At 39.6% G+C, this 17,712-nt stretch overlaps 1 protein-coding gene across 1 annotated transcript in view; it reads right to left on the bottom strand.

Annotated features, from left to right (window-relative positions):
• The window catches only part of cacna1bb (calcium channel, voltage-dependent, N type, alpha 1B subunit, b), a 163,862-nt gene that overhangs the window by 34,269 nt on the left and 111,881 nt on the right, over window positions 1–17,712 (bottom strand). Inside the window, exons 25-30 of the mRNA XM_079659968.1 lie at window positions 17,076–17,135; window positions 15,121–15,227; window positions 6,859–6,955; window positions 2,924–3,084; window positions 2,675–2,812; window positions 171–372 (exon numbers count right to left, since the gene is read on the bottom strand). Coding sequence (XP_079516094.1) covers window positions 171–372; window positions 2,675–2,812; window positions 2,924–3,084; window positions 6,859–6,955; window positions 15,121–15,227; window positions 17,076–17,135 — 765 coding nt within the window. The remainder of the gene's footprint in view (window positions 1–170; window positions 373–2,674; window positions 2,813–2,923; window positions 3,085–6,858; window positions 6,956–15,120; window positions 15,228–17,075; window positions 17,136–17,712) is intronic.

A 17,712-nucleotide genomic window follows, 5' to 3' on the forward strand; every position in this document is an offset into this window, starting at 1 on the left:
TGTTTCACTGATTTGCTTTGTTTGAGGGGAATCATGTTGGACATAATGGCTGGAAGTGATGTTCAGCATGTGCTTGGATTTCTATCGAAGAAACATTTTCAAGCACCAGCGCTTCTTTAGAAATAATCAGTGTGTGTTCTTAGGAGAGGGTTTTTTCACTGTTCTCCCACCTCGTTCTTCTCCAGGCTGCACTCCGACATGGCCTTGTCTCCCTGCTCCTGGAAAGTGATGATGATCAAAGCCACAAATATGTTGACGAAGAAGAAGGGGAACACCACGAAGTAGACCACATAGAAGATGGATGTCTCCATGCGGAAGCCGGGGCTGGGGCCCTTGTCCTCGTAGGTGGCGTCCACAGAGTGCTTCAGGACCCTGGAGAGAAAAAACTGATGAGCTGCAGAGAAGAAAAAACTCAAAAGGCAATTTCTAACATGTGATGGCCGTCTAATTTTTCAACAATTCATTTATAATACAAATGTTATACCAATTAACTACATCATCTTTTAAAAATCTATGTAAGAGTGATACAGGCTCTCCAAATCTTACTTTGTGGGCATCAGACCAAGCGCTAAATACATTTTACACAATGTGCAATCAAATGCGATTCCAAATCTCTGAAGAGAAACAGCTAACCAGCTTACCTCATCAACCTTTACCCATCTGTCTGTAACTCAATGAGACAACTCCTGAAAGAAGCTTGATAAAACAACAGTGAGTGAAATAAATGTGTCTAGAAATATCCAGGAAACCAAAAAGGTCTAATCAGCCTGCCTGTAGGTCAGGAGCTATCAACATTTGGAGGTGAGGGCCCACAGATTATTACAGATGTCTCAGTGAGTTATTGAGGGCTCTGACTCTCCTGCTGTGATGCCAAGTGTTTGTTGGTTCTGTGACATACTTTGTTGAGCACTGTCTGCACACTTTTCATTAGTCGGCTCATAACATGTGGCTGTGTGTGAAGCAATGTGCAACTTTTAAGAATTTCCCTACGAATAAAGATGGTGAAGATCACTCTTCATCAAGTACCAAAACATTATGGTTGGCGATGAGGTCATGTTTACAGAGTTCACATCAACGCCCTGGGAAGGGGACATTTCTGTAAGCTTGACAAGTTGTGACATGTTTGACAATGTGTGCACAACTGCCCATGTGACCTTACCTTAAAGGTCCCATGACATGGCCATTTCTACTGATCATAATACCATTGTTGAATGAAATAGATTTACATTGTTCAATTTTCCAAAATCACATTGGTTTCTCTGTATAGTATGTGTATTCATTCTCTGTCATAAACGGCTTGTTGGAGCTCCTGCCCCCCCCCCCCCCCCCCTCCCTATGAGCCCACTGCGCTCTGATTGGTCAGCTCGCCCACTCTGTCCTGATGAGTCCACCACCGTTACAGCGGAACATCAGTGATTATGTGTTTCAATGGCGTTAGCAACCAGAAAATGACACCAGTAATGACAAACAGATGAGAATGCTGCGTGGGGTCTGGGTGCCGTGTTGGCGGGACGTTGCGCGGCTCACTGTTGCGAGGAGCGGACAGTGTGAGCTGGGTTCATTTCCTGCTTGCTGCGTGGGGTCTGCGAGACACTAGACATCGCGAATGGAAGCGGGAAGGAGGGGATGCTGAGGGGGCTGCTGCACCCCAACCTGCGAGGCTCCACTAGCACCCGCACCCCCAAACACGGCGCACCTACAGTGTAAGCGTGCCACAGTTTCGCCGCTGCAAGAGTGTGTGTGTGTGTGTGAGGAACTCCACGGATTGGTCCATTTGGGTATGGTGACGTCAGTGTACCCAGGAAGAACAAGAGAAATCTCCAACGAGGCGTTCTGGGGCAGCATAGTCAGGTCTTTTCTGTGTTAGAGTTTTACTCGCTACAGGGTGTACTTTGAGGGCTTGTGACTCTGCAGACGGTTTACATGCACACAAAGCTACATAACACACAAGGGGACGGGTAATAACCGAGATGGGACCTTTAACTCCAAATGTATTATTGGAACTATGTAACATGAATAATAAATATAAAACATAAACAGTAATTTCCAGTCTTTAACATCCATCCCACATGACATGAATGCAGCATTAAGGCGGACATTAGACCTAGGCCTTGGTATATTCATTGTCAGCTGCACACTTTAGAGGACTCTTATTGTGCTGTCACTGCTTGATTAAGAGTGAGTGATTTTAGATGATCATGACAAGCGTTGTCAGTTTAACAACTTACTTTTGATCATCAGGTAGGTACAATAAATTAAATAAACAAACAGCCATCAACGGTCCTTGACAGAGAGCATGATGTTGATGTTCATCTCTTATGTCAGACACAGAGTGGCAGTCTGAACATATCTATGCATGAGCGTTGATTGCATCTTCAGAGAACGCACAGTAATCAGACCTGTGAGAAATCAGTTTCTGTACCATCCACCTGCAGGTGTGCTGAGTGCATTTCACAGCAAGCTGCTGAAGGAAATGATAACATGAAGAACTCAAGAATACTTGAACTACTTAAGTTTTCATATGTAACAAAAAGCTCAGTGATGTTTGTGCCCATCTTTTCTTTTTAAACAAATTACTACGCAAAAGTTATTTGTTTGATCAGTTTCAGATATAGCTTATGATTGATGTGTAGGGCAACACAAATGAGGTGATAAGCAGGTTGTCTTTACTTACATTGGCCAGCCCTCTCCCGTAGACACGGTGAAGAGCGTCAGGAAGGCCCAGAGAACGTTATCGTAGTGAAACTCGTACTTCTTCCACTCTCTGGGCTTAGCTTCCACACCATCACGGTTGAAGTCCAGAAACTGACCCCTGAGAGACAGGAATCAGGGGGAAGGGGATCAAAAAACATATAGATAATGTCCGTATAGAATCTCGTGATAGCAAATGTAAAACACCATGTCAGAATGTAGAGAACAGTACCTGCAGTCTTTCTCCAGACCCTTGGACTCGTCTGTGCAGTAGAAGAATTTCCCCTTAAAGAGCTGCACGGCGATGACAGCGAAGATGAACATGAAGAGCATGTAGACGATGAGGATGTTAAGAACGTTCTTCAGAGAGTTCACGACACAGTCGAACACCGCCTGGAAAACACACACGTAATGACATCAGTCAATTTAAACCACAGCATTGACGTACAATCTCTCCCATTGAAGCGGAAACTTAACTGGTTCATTAGCTACTGTTCAAATTCCTTCATATGTTTAGGGCTGTGCTTATTTTAACCCCTTTATATACCGTTGGGTAGTTTAATCGACTGTACAGCGATGCAATACTTGTAGATTGGCGATGATGCAGGTATTCAGCAATACACAATTGGGTCTTTTTCCCGGAGAAGCAAAGGAATTAAAAAAGGTGTCTAACAAATGTAGTACAGTACGTGAATGATTGTTATTAGTTTTATTCCACTACTGCTTATTTACTTACTTACTACTTATCTCCAAAAATGTGTTGTACTGAATGCTTCTTTAAAAAAAGGGAACTGCTTCTGAAACCACAGATAGTTTCTAGACAACACAGATGTGTAGGAGCCGCATTTAAGTTTATTTTGATTTATTTGGAACCTTTATTAATGCATTTTTCTGTTTCAGTGAGAGGTGCGCTTTGCTCAGGTGAAGGGGGCGGGGCTAAAGCTTTAAGTTGGATGTGCGGTGTGTGAGAGCAGCAGGCAGCAGCAAACCTTATGTTTAGAAGACGGATTATTAGGATCTGCTGTTTAAGTTTACTTTACATATTGTTTTCCTATTTTGTTTGATATTTGCTGGAAATAAACATTGAAAAGCAACCGAAACGTCCACTGGATTTTGTACTGCGAGTCTGACACGGCTTCCCAGGCCCAAGCTCTACATGTGGCCAAGAACAATAACTTTTGCGGTATCGAGTTACAATACAAACTTTTTGGGATTTTGGCCACTACAGATGTCTAACTACTCTTTCACCCGGACTCAGACCTGTTTTAAACCAGATGTCTAGACCTCTTATGACCTGCAGACTACCAAATCACTGCTGACTGAGAACATGAACACAGCATGAGTCTCTCTTCATGTCTGACTGCCTGCCAATCTCTCCCTCTCCATCTCCTTTCTGTCAACCTGTGCTGTGATCTCTCAATAAGATGGAGCGCCCTGTCTATCTCTCCTGACATGCATGTAATCTAACCAATAAATATGCTGGCTGTATGAATGATGGCCAGGCGTTTGTCTCCAGAGAGAGGACAGAGCATAGTCTGTCAAGCGGCTCTGCTCAACTCTCCAAGAAAAAATGTGGGTGAGTGTCCGTCTGCCAGCTCTGATCTGCCTCAATCATGTCACTCGCTTCGCTCCAATCAGATCTCTGGTTTTTTGCCAGATGCATTACTTTCGGTTGATCAGCTCATCACGCAGCAGAGGGAAGCTGTCGTCTGAGGGTCTTTCCTTGATGAGGGTCATGATTTATTCATTGAAATAATTCACTCCACACACAATGCTTGAGATTCTTTATCATAAGCTCCTATGTATAAGTTCAACATGTTGGACTTTGACACACCCCAGTGGTTGCATCAAAAAGGATTTCAACTGGGATTCTATGATCTAAAAGTGATGCCATTGGCGTAATTTAAAAACTATGAATTAAATACAAACGTGTTAAATTGTTACATTTGAACGTTTCTTTGCAAAATCTAGCTCTGGAAAATGTGAACCATCTTTTGGGAGGTTTCTTTGCTACTTAACACTATCTCAGAGATTAGCTCATATGCATGATGATCATATTGGAGGCGTGTGGCGCAGTGGATTAGAGGGTTTGTGTTTGTATCAGGGGGGCACAGGTTCGAACCCCACTGCATGTCGTTGTGTCCCTGGGCAAGACACTTCACCCCAAATTGTTCCTGTGGGGATTGCCCACAGTATTGAGTATGTAAGTCGCTTTGGATAAAAGTGTCTAACAAGCAACATGTAATGTAATATTTAACTGAATGGCAATGTTCAGCAATAAAAGAGGAACATTGTGACAAAACTGCAGATAAAGTTATTAAGTATACTTTTCAGCTTTAAAAAAATCCTTAATGGTTATTACATAAAATAAAAACTTGGAACTTTGAATGCGAGTGTTAAGAGGCGTTTCTTTAAGGTATGCAGTAGGTAGCGTTATTTTTCCAGTTAGGCCACTATAACACTTTTGAAGACAAAGAGGTTTGCAAAATTACGAGGTAATTGAAATAGCTTCATCCACGTGTATTTTTCATTAGAATTGTTGCGCTATTTTAAGACTTTTGAGAATTGTCTGCTTTTCCACTAAAGGGTTTTCATGCGTAAAATCGAAAAATAAGCAATACAAAGGTGAAAAGGAGCACAGCTAATGTGTATGCTCACTGTGTTCCCCATGCTTGTATTGCCAATATGTATATATATGCTCACTTTTATTTTTATTCATTTCTTATTACATAGTTTTTTTAAATTATTTTATTTTTATCTTGGACTTTATTTTTGATTTTATGAATCTGTGTGAATCTGTGGTGTCCTGTTCTTCCAACCCAGTCTCACGGCATTTCGTGTTATAGTCAAAACCTTTATTGAATCTATTGATTCGTGTCACACAGGACATTTTTAAAAGCAATGTATTTCTATTGGTAGTATATTTCGTGCTTGCACCACGTCTTTTTGTCCGGTCGGGTCTTGGAAGACCAGAAGCTATGTGGTTCATAAAAACATTTTCTTACTCAATATCTTACCCTAACCCTGTTATTTTAAATTGTATAATGTCGGAGTTTTTTTGCCGTCCGCGAGGAAAATAAATGGTGCTAGAAATGGGAATACTGAAATCTGTATTTAAAAAAAAAAGAATTCCTTTTAATTTGTTATTATTTGCTGCAGGCCCGAAACATACTACCAATAGAAATACATTGCTTCTAAAATCGTTCTGTGTCAGAATACTGAAATCTGTATTTTTTTTAAATCTCTTTTTCCTTCAAATTCATTATTATTTACATTGCTTTTAAAATCGTTCGGTGTGAAAATCGTGTTGGTGAATCAATAGATACATTTACTATAACACGAAATGCCGTGAGACTGTGTTGGTTCTTCACCCTTACCCTGTTGCTGTTTGAACTACTGAATTCCCCACAGGGATTAATAAAGGTACATCTTATCTTATCCTAACAGAGCTTCTGCTTATTAGCGTGACCATCTGTTGGTGTTTGTTGTCAGTGATCATCGTTAGCAAACATAGCTTGTTGCTAAAGAGATATACAGCTAACTATGCTACAGAGAATCAGAGCTACAGTATAATAACAAAAAGGATAATTAGGACCTTTTTGTATGGATAATTTGAAACTTGTTTTCTCTGCTTTAATTGCACTTTACGACATACATGAATACATGAAGCTGCTGTGAATCCATGCTAACTAGATTAGCTGTTCTTAACAAAGAAGCAGCTATAATCTGTTCACTTTCAAAACCTACAGGATTGATTTGTTGATGAAAACTGTTTTCAATGATTTTACCTACATTTTCTATCCCTGCCTTTTGAGGAGTGTATTTCAAGGGAAGTGCAGGCTATCAATACGTCCTCATACACAGAACTACTGCAGAAAGAGAAAGCCATTTCCAGTCACATATATCCAATTTGTGTGACTTTAACTTCCCCCATCTCTCCACAACACAGAACACTCCGAAGGTCAAACAGCTCCAACCTTTCATTAGAGAGCTACGCTACAAGATTTATATATCATTTAAAACACGACTGTTTGAAATCAGATATAGCAACTTCTCCTCAGTATACTATAAAATCATTTGACTCATAATGCTGACACCGGATGTGGCCCCAGCTGCTTTCTCTCTCCTCATAATGCACTGGGTGGGTGACGGATTGGATTACTGTACCTTCAGCTTGGGGAGACGTTTAATGGTCTTGAGTGGCCGCAGGACTCGGAGGACCCTCAGGGACTTGATGGTGTTTATGTCCTTGCCTTTCGTCCCTCTGTGCAGATTGAGAGAACAGTTAGTGTGTGTGTGTGTGTGTGTGTGTGTGTGTGTGTGTGTGTGTGTGTGTGTGTGTGTGTGTGTGTGTGTGTGTGTGTGTGTGTGTGTGTGTGTGTGTGTGTGTGTGTGTGTGTGTGTGTGTGTGTGTGTGTGTGTGATGGTGTCATCTAGAAGCCTGTGAACGCTTTCATCCTACCCATCCTCCAGTAGTATGAGCAGATTCAAGTACATCAGGTTTACTGTGAACTCTGATGAATGCAATGATATATTCTGTTAGTAGAGTGCATGCATGTGAGGTAATGTTGTTCTACAGAAGCATGCAACAGTCGAGGAATTGGTTTGGAGTAACCAAATTGCATTTCCTAAAGTCCTGTAATGAAGTAAACCTTTCAGATTTGCTCCTTCATTAAATACCTGCTTTTCCTTTGCTTCTCATTTTCTTTCCCTTCTTCTTTTTGTCTATTCTTTCATTCATTTTTCTCACAGTAGCCTTTCTTTTTTACAGTCTTTCTCTCTTTTCATCTGTCTTGTATTTACCCGTTTAGTCGGTTTGGTTTTTCTTTAATTTCTTTGGGTGTAATTTCTCTCTTGAATTCCTTCTTTCCTTTTGTTAGCATGTTTACCCTAATAAACTCCACTCTTTCTCAACAATTTGAAATCTACTGCAAACACCTCTGATGTATTTTCCACTATGGTATGACTTAATTTTGTAAGATAACATCATAGTTAACAACCTTTTCTACAACTGTCATGGTGAGCATACAACATGCTGTTTCTGTGGAATAACATAAACATTTCCCAATGTTCAGAGTAAATGCACAAAGAATCAGCCCCAGCTTCTTTGCAGGAACCGCTGCTGTCAGTCATTGCAGACACTGCAGGTTTCTTAACTGGTTACTGAGTGGGAGGTCAGGTGTGGGGCTTTGAAAACTAGCTGTTATGCTAATGACATACAGCTGAGCCATCATTCACTCAGACACTGACATTGGCCAAGGACGGCGGGAGAGGGATTTCTAATTAATCAGTCACATGTGCACACAAGGTGGCTGTCACTCTCTGTGTTGTTTCTTATGACTTCAAACATGTCTAAAAAGTACAAACTGAGAGTGTTTATCTGTGTATGTGTATATAAATAATGCAATGTGCAAGGATGTGGCAAAGGACACAAGAAAAAGAATAAGTCTAAAAGCCCTGTTAGTGGCCCCTTGAGGCTCTGCTGTTTCTTACACCAACCAATTATTTCATCCCCAGGGGACATCAACAACGCCTAAAGTAATGTTGTTTATTCCAGCTAATAACTGTAAAAGAGCAGTTTTTTCAGGAGTATAACATCAGCTATCGGTGATTCCAGTATACCGTCATCAATATAAGCTGGAGCTCTGTAGTGTGCAGCTTGACAGGTGTAGCAACACTACAGAAAACGGGGAATGAGGCAGAGCAAATAAACTGTTTATAATGTAGTCTTGACACAATTCCACAAATAGACCTCTGAGAATAAAGTCTGTAATTGAACATTGGGTCATCAAATTGATCTTTTTAAATAAGACTTGTGCAGTTTATCTTAAGAAATACCCAGGAAATAGAAACGTCAACTCAATTTAACTACCTTTAGTCATTTCCTGGTTACACTTGAACCCTAAAATAAATCCTTCTGAGTAATGGAACATTATTACCAAATTAGAAAGTCCTTTCTAGGAAAATAATGCACAAATAAGCGTTTTCAAGGAACATAATGTGGATAAGAGGGTACATGTGAGATTATAGAAATGACCATAAATCTTAATGGACAGCATGTTGACTTTAAACATCTTCCTTCTCAGTCTTTTCTTCCCTTTGCCTTTTTGCATAAGATTTGACACATACTCACATCAGTCTGTCAAAATAATGATATAAATCTGTAATACTAATTTGAACATATCTGATGATTAGAATAATTAAATAAGTATATTTCCCATGTGTGTAAAAGTATACAATACGGTGAGGAAGAGTAGCATGGTTCCATACATTGAATGCCTTTTCCGTTCTCAATGGAAAACTCTCAGTCTTATAAAATGGCATGCAGCTCTCATGCTTGGATGACTTGGTTACCCTGGCATGCAATCTGCAAACTCAATGCCAGTCCTCGCTATTCAAGGAGCTCAACACATTGAGACGGCAAGAACAGTCTCCCAATAGCTTTCAGAAGCGCCGTGGGCAAGGAGCATGTAATGTGTGTGTTTGTGTGTGTGTGGATACAAAGTTGTGTGTTCACATTAACTCAACACTGATGGCTTGAAGTCCAACATAATTAAGTCCATCATTTCTGCAGCCTTAATACTAACTGAATGTATGATGGAAACATATAATCATACTTCTGTTGTTTTATTGCATATTCTTGGAAAATATATAATAAAATCTATATGAAACAATCTTATTTTCTTTAGGCTTTCAGGGTACTAATTATCTTATTGTTATTATTATAAAGGGTCTGAGGTCTCTATTTGCCCTTTGTGAAATTGTGTTGCATTGGCGATTATTTAAAAAAAAAAATTGAGAAGCCATTTATTTTATTATATAACATTATAACACCATTTTATATTTTGAAATAAGTTACACTTGTGTTTTTATGTATTGAACTTAACTCTATGTAATTCTACCTTTTTGGCTGTCTTACAGACCGCTGCTTTCATATTTGAAAACATATAATTATAATTTCCGCTGAAACCGTATTCCTCAAAGGAGAACACAGCAGTTATTATTGAGCAGATATGAATGTTGGAGCAGACAGAAAACAGAGATTTAATTTAACTTTAATGTGCTCAGCAGCTGTGAGGTCATCCTCCGTCATCATGACTCTGTCGTATCAGCTGCTCGCTATTGGTCGAGGACCATTTCCTGTTTAGGGATGTGACATCCACTCAGAAGCATTTCAGTGCCTCAGCTAAACAGCAAGCATGAGGTTCCTTCTATCGAGCTATATTACAAATAAAGCACAAACACTGTATTTCAACTGTTTTTGCATACTCTCATTTGTATTTTTTCTGTATTTTCATCTTTACTTTTTAATCACTGAGAGCATTTTCTGAGCTGGACAAGAGTTGTGATCAGAATTTCTTCTTGTGGTCATAAAAAATATATAATTATTGTAAGAGAATTCAAGCGCTAAGGATGTGTGTGTGGACACACTAAGAAAAAAATAAGTTGTACAAAATGTGCGCACTTACAATGATTTCTTACGGGGGAAATAAACGTATCGGTTATTTCTTTATTTAAATACACAAGCTACTACCCGGCGGCCACTCAAGGTGAATCCAGCTGAGAAGCTATAATCCTCCATCGATTTCTCTCTGAATGCAAGGAGAGATGTAGGTGAAGGGCAGGGAGGTGAATTAAGCTGCAGGCTATAATCTCTTAGTGTTATGACCAATTAAACCCACTTTAGTGAAGATTAGAGGAGATTAACATGAAGAAGGAACATCAGATAAGGACGTTTCAGCTTTTATACAGCTGATACCTGATGAGTGGAAAGATACTCAGTTTAGATTGACACAGGTGCAAGTCAGCGGTTATGTGTTGGTCTTCTGAAAGCTATGAGATGGAGTTTCCAATATTGTCTTTTTGTCTGGATGTCCCAATATTGGGACAGGAGGTTCTTTCTAAAGGGAAGACAGGAAGGAGGGAGGGAAATCATGGTCATATCCCGAGCACTTTGGGATGGAGGGGGACAGAGTTGATTTGGAATGTTTGGTAAGAGGAGTGTCGATGTTTCATGTGGGGAAAGAGGGAAGGGGGGGTTTAATAAGTAAAAAGTAGATAGGGACAGTTCCCACCTGGCCACGCTTTGTTGAGATCTGATGAGAAAAAGCAATGACACAAACACAGTACAAAAACACAAACACCACCCACATAAATATAGCACAAAAGCATGTCAAGAAAGACAGCGCAAAATAAACATTTTAAGCAGATATCACACAGGTGTGAAGAAACAGGGACATTATCCGGCCTTTCAAACTTACATCGAAAAGAAATCAAAGATAAGAGACAAATAGACGCACTTAAACTAATTACCCTGTGAAAGGGCAAAGCAATAGACAAGTGATGAATATTACAATGAGTATGTGAACTACACAGGTGAATAAATCACATGAGAGCAAGAGGATGATCATGATGCCATGGACAGTTTTTTACTGGGAGAGAAGCCAAGATGAGAGGGCACTGTTGATGAATACAGTCCACTGACATGCAAGCTACAATGACTACATTAACACTGCGGCTGGAAACATCTAAACTTATAGTATCTAATTTTTAAAGACATTTTTAAGCACTTTTCACATATTGCCCCATACTGTATACGAGGGCTGAAGTCCTGACGTCACTTACTGTAAAAGCAGGGGTTCCCAAACTTTTCAGCCCGCGACCCCCAAAATAACAGTGCCAGAGACTGGCGACCCCCTATCAACGGGGGGGTGAATTAATTTCAGAAAAAAAGAAAAAAAGTTTGAGAAACACTGCGCTAGTGGATTGTCAAAGACAAAAATGTCTATGCAAACGTTATTATTAATGATATTTAAAAAAAATTATAATAATAAAAAAAATTAATCCATTTTTTTTTTTTTAAATGTTCCATTTTAATTTTGTAATCATCTCGCGACCCCCACTTTGGGAACCCCTGATTTAAAGGGTAGCTACTGTTTTATTAGCTTGTATTACTCAATGCCAATTAACTGAATGTTTATTTTAATTTTGAGAACACGATTTTCCACATTTCTTATATTTTGAATCTTATCTTACGAGCATAACATGAGGATAAATGTCCGTACTCTGCTTCTCATTATTAGGTCTTCCTCTTTCCTTGGTTTCTCTCTAACCCATTTGATTCTTTGATTGCTCGTGTTTCTTCCCTCGTCAAATCGATAGCAGCTAGCCTGAGTATATTTTCTATAACCAATACAAGAATTCATCGTAATAAGATCCTAGTTCCAGGGAAGTAGAATTATCCTTGCAGTGTGAATGTAGCCTGGCTCACGCTTACATGCCATGAAAGTGAGTTGATAAGTGAGATGACAGATGGAGCAAAGTGAAGGTGTAGTGGTTGAATGTGATGACCTGTAAATCCAACATGTCTATGGACAACAGCACAGCATACTGGACGAAGCTAAATGAACGGGACAATGTCAAAGCACTCTTACAATAAGTGATTTGTGATTATAAATATACAGTGCATTACAAGTTAGAAACACAATGAAAGAATGATGACAGCTACATCATTCTGCATCTGAAAAGTACTTGAATTCTATGTCTGGTAATTGTTCAATTAGCACTAAATGTGTGTGTTAATTGTGGAGAGTAGCCAGAGGTACTTTGTGTTCATGAACATCTGGAACACATTTTACTCTTACGAAAGATTAAACCTGTTTCCTCTGACAGTGTTTCTTATTCACTGTGCACTGTTTACTAAAACTCACGAAATATATCTATGAAATATATCCGGTAAATGGACAGCAGGTAATTGCCCTTATGTAACCCAGATGCAGATGTAACACAAACATAGTTGCATAACACAAACAGAACAAATGCCAGAGTCTTTGCTCGTGACTGTGGCGGTGAAGATAAGAATAGCAAATAACATAATATGACATTTGTTCAAAACATTTCGCTGCTAGAGGGAGGCTGCTTCATCTAAACTCTGCAAATGACATTGGCTATGATGGACAAGAAGGAAAACAGACAACACAAATAGAAAAGAAAAAAAACGTGCGCAGAGACGCAGGCAGAGAAAGCAGGCAGCATTACCCCATGAGGCTCCTGAAAGCAATCCAAGCCAGACAACAAAGAAAGGAAGGAAGGAAAGTAAAGAGAGGAGACAGAGACAGAGTCAGAAACAGATAAAAAACCACAGAGACAAGCATTTATCTACAGCTGGCGAAAGAGAAGGAACCGAGCAGCAGAGAGCAGTACAAAGAAAAATACACAGGTGACTAACTGTGGAAACATTTCCAGGAAAGAATCAATACTGCATGAGAAATAGTGAGAACATAAACAGAATATGTAATCACCTTCCAACTCCAGAGACCCAGAATGCAGGTCTGTGGGCGGCACGGGGCTCATTACTGTAACTCGCTGTATAATGTGGCTAGGGGTAACGTTTATTTCCCATCATGCAAAATGGCACTTTATACCCCAGCACATTCGAGCCATTGTAGGTACAAAATAAATTACAGAGCGAGGAAATGTGTGAAGCATTCCGAGTAAAATGTCATAAGTTGTACGTTTATGGGAAAGAAACCTCAATGTTCTCTGAATAATGTGGTGTATTTACAAAAAAATACTCCTAAATGTATAGAAATGTCCTAAAAAGGTATGTATATGCATATATTTTGTGATCATTTTTAGTAAGGGTTTTATATTAAACAGTCATGCAATCTCTAAAAGTAACATTTGTGTTTAGTTTGAGAAAAATAGAATAGAAAATAGGGAAACATTTATATATATTTGAGTTTCTTAGCTACACAACCATTTCTTATTTTACTATTCGCTTCTCACTGATAATATGTACTTACCAGCGCTCAACCAAAAGGGGTAATGGCCTTTTCATTTATGTCCATCTAATGCAAACATGTTTGTATGTGAGTGTTATTAGGATAAGTGTGAGACGGGACAAAAATGTGCAGGTGAGTTAGGTTCACAACATGTGGCCTATACGATTATAAATAGCTGCTGAAGTCTTCCTGAATACGGCGACATAAACATGAGAATATATTGACTTCCAAGGAATACAAATAATACCAAGTCTGGCAGAAAGACAGCAACATTGCTTGAAATTGATGATGACAATTGTTTATAACAGGAGAAAAAAATAGTTTTAGATACAATCATACAAATATAACTTTTGCAGCGTATTGAACCTGGCAATTAGGTGCCAGCTTGGAGACTTATTTCGCCTCCTGAAAGATAAAGCTGTCATCTAAACCAGTGGTTCCCAGCCTGGGGGGAGCGCCCCCCTTTTGGCCTCAGATGATTTGAGGCCAAATATCATATTTAGACTTTTTTTTACTTTTTTTTTTACATATAATTGTAAAGCAATAGATGATTGTCACTAAAAGCCTTGTCTCTACATTAAAATATAAAAAATAATTGATTAATTAATTTGAATAACAATTCAAGTTAGTAGCTATTAAAGGCATAAAAAGACAGAAATGTATAATTCTTTCTTTAATAGAAATGTTTCTTCTGCCCGTAAATTGTCCAGACCGGGCTTTTCTGGATAAGCGCATTTTTAAAACATAGTCATTGTCCATGCCGGTTTCAGTTTGATTATTTGTCACAGTTGCTCCGATCAGATCGGTCTCCTCCATTTATTTACGACTTTTGAATCCACATAAACACATCGGCAAAATCCGACTTACTTTGAGCATGTGTTTTAAACAGTTTAATCCTTTTGTGAATTGTTTCCACTTCTGCGCCATCCTTTAATTTCTTCAAACAGCGGGAATCCAAATGAATTAATCCTGAGTCCAATAACCATCAAAGTCACTCCAATAGTGCTCCTTAATTACGCTTTCATCCTCCTTTAACAAAATACTTCACATTCATCCAGTTTTTGACAGTAGTTGTAGCATTTTTGAGACTTTTAAACTTTAATTACCGCTGTTGCGCTCCCCCCCCCCTGTGTGTGTGTGTGTGTGTGTGTGTGTGTGTGTGTGTGTGTGTGTGTGTGTGTGTGTGTGTGTGTGTGTGTGTGTGTGTGTGTGTGTGTGTGTGTGTGTGTGTGTGTGTGTGTGTGTGTGTGTGTGTGTGTGTGTGGGGGGAGTCATTTGGGGGGGCTCTTGGGGGAAAAGGTTGGGAACCACTGATCTAAACTGTGCACTGTTGAGCACGGAGGGAGCCTGGAAACTTGTGTGGTGAGTGTGACATTGTTGTGATTGATAGAGTTCCCCAGGCACCAATAAACCAAATCTGAATGGAGTTGTTTGTGAGACAAAATAAACACGCTGCGGCACCTAGCCAAAGAGAGTTAGCATGCTAGGCTAGCCTGCTCCACGGGAAGACACTGGTGGCATCAGCTAAGAACACTGTGATATGACACAACCGTCATATTTTTGTGGTGTGGTTGTTGTATCCGTGGCTGAAATACTTTATATTCAGAGTTCTGCTAGGATTAGAGAAAAGGAAAAGTTGACTTACGAGCAGGCAAAGGCCACCATAGCCCCGCAGACCACGATGAAGTCCAGAAAGTTCCACAGGTCACGGAAATAAGCGCCAGGGTGGAGGATCAGTCCCAAGTCAATCATCTGGTGTCACAGCATAAAATAGAACAGAATCATTTGAGCTAATAATTATTTTAATGCCTCTTCTATAGCTATTTTGACCTTGTTCCTCATTAGCTCATAAAAAGCACTTTAAGAGCGCTCTGCCTTAAAATGTAGTACTTTTTCTTTTTAGTGACTGAAGGATTAAGTTGAATTATTTGAAGTATTAAAGTAACGTGTTATGGCAGGAAAGTTAAATCTGGTATATTCATTTTAATGTCACCTTATATATATTCATGTGTGTTAAATTTGAAGGGACAAAGTATATTTTCCCTCCCCAATATATTGAGGTGAAGTCTTTGTGTTTAGAGAGGGATGTGAGCAGGGGACATCCTAATTTGGGGATAGCTCCAAAACTCTGGAATGTTTCCCTCATAAAAGAAGAGGGTGCGTTACACATGCTTAGGGCAAATGTGTGTGTTTTCATTGCAGTAAATATATGTGCTGCATGATTACTGTTCAACTATACCTCTGTTTTTATTCTTTCATGTGTGGGTACTAAATGGCTACAAACATTGTGGAGAAATTAGCTTAAACATGTTTTATTACTCTATATGAAATGGAAGCAGCTTTTATGACAGGGACGAGAGAGCTGGGGGAGGGGACATTCTTCCTAAGATTTTCAGCATGTCAATTATCAGGGAAATCTACTTGTTTTCAATAGATGTGTGTGGTTAATTACTTTGTATTAATAATAACAGTATGTGTAAAGGAAGCTGGAAATATACAATGTGAAACCTTTTATTTGAAGTAGAGATGTGAACAATAGCTCAAATGGCTGGAAAGACAACAGGACAGATGAGTGTGTTCTCTATATTGGGCCTGTGTGAAGTTTGACTATTTGAAAAGCATCTCTAATACTGCTTAAGAGCATAGGTAATGTGTTTCTCGTTATTATTGATATGAAAGTGATTTACATGTATTACGTATATTTAGCCAACTATAACAACTATATCTTAAAACATACTTTTAACTTGTGTGTGGTAACCTGAGGGGGGAAGATGGACTCAGGGACAAAGGGCCATAAAGGGGATGTGTGTGTGCTGGCTGCAAGATGTGAAATAAGATAAGGAAACTTGTTGTTTAGAGCAGGTTCGTACCAGACACCAAAAGGTGTCTGGTCTTCGTCAAACTGAAAGAGACTTTTTGTTTCCGGGTTTCTTCTGCTGTGTCGCACTGATTGGGTGCGACAGGCCATGTGTTGGTCTCTCCCAATAAGATGACCTCTGGGGGAAAGCACGCACACACCTCCTCCTGTGTTTTAGTATGAAAGCCTGTGTTTTCCTTTGGTTCGCGCTCTTGTTTTTGACCGGCCGTTCCTGAGACCTGTCTCACACGTGGTAGAACCTGAGCCCGGAGTACTCTGCAGAGTGCTTCGTGATTCGATGATGTATTTGTATTGTTACTTTGTATCATTAAAACAAGATTATTGTTTCACTTGCATTCTGGTGTTTCTTAATCCCTTCCTTTTTACGAATTTACCCAGTTTATCAAACGACACGCGGAGACGAGGTTGGTTTTAAACATCCTCCAAATCTCCAACATGACACAGTGCATTTTTCATCTTACGGGTTTGGAAATAGTACATGGTTATCACAGCTGAGAAATGTAAACCACAAACCCAATTAGCAATGCCAGGAACATGATAATTCTCCCTCCCAGTAAACACAGATTTGGTGATTTGCAGTTTGAAAGATAACTCGATGAAACCAAGCTAAATATGGCTTGAATTACTAAAATCTCAAAATGATAATCTTATACTGTAAACATATTCATTTCAATGCTGTTGGAACCATGGTTATGTAACCTTAACATCATGTGCATACTCACCTTTATCACCATCTCAAAAGTGAAGACCCCCGTAAAGACATAATCCAGATACTTGAGAACCTGCAGAACGGAGGTTAAGAAAACATCCTGTGAGATGACTTGTCAGATCCAGTGACAGATGTTTGCTGATTAAGATTCTTTTGAAGTGTGTGTGTGTGCGTGTGGACCAGTTATGCACAACATGTTCCTTTACCCTGTCAGAGGTCTCAAGCTCTGTCAGCTCTGCACTCCCCAGCTCTAACACAGATTGCCTGAACACCCACACACACGCATACACCATCACCTTGCATTCCTTCTGCACTCCTGACTTGAATAAGAATTAGTTGTGCTTGTCTGTCAGAAAGCAAAAGCTCAAGTCTGTGTGCATGTATTATCCCCTTACTCTCAACATGGGTTCATATGTCAGGCACGGATGTAAAGAGTATTTAAAAATTCTGTCAAACTGGATGTGCGCCAAGTCAGGGACAACAATTGACCAAAAACGAACTAAAAAAGCTTATTTTTTGTGTTTCCTACTCTAAATATGGGCAAACCTGTCAAACCCTGACTCTGTCTGACGGAATCAGCCAGTCAGCTGAATGAAGTGTGTGAATCCGCATTGATGCAAGCACATTTAATGCAAATATTAGGCTCTGTG

Source organism: Notothenia rossii (genome assembly GCF_949606895.1).
Source record: "Notothenia rossii genome assembly, chromosome: 11".
NCBI lineage: Eukaryota > Metazoa > Chordata > Actinopteri > Perciformes > Nototheniidae > Notothenia > Notothenia rossii.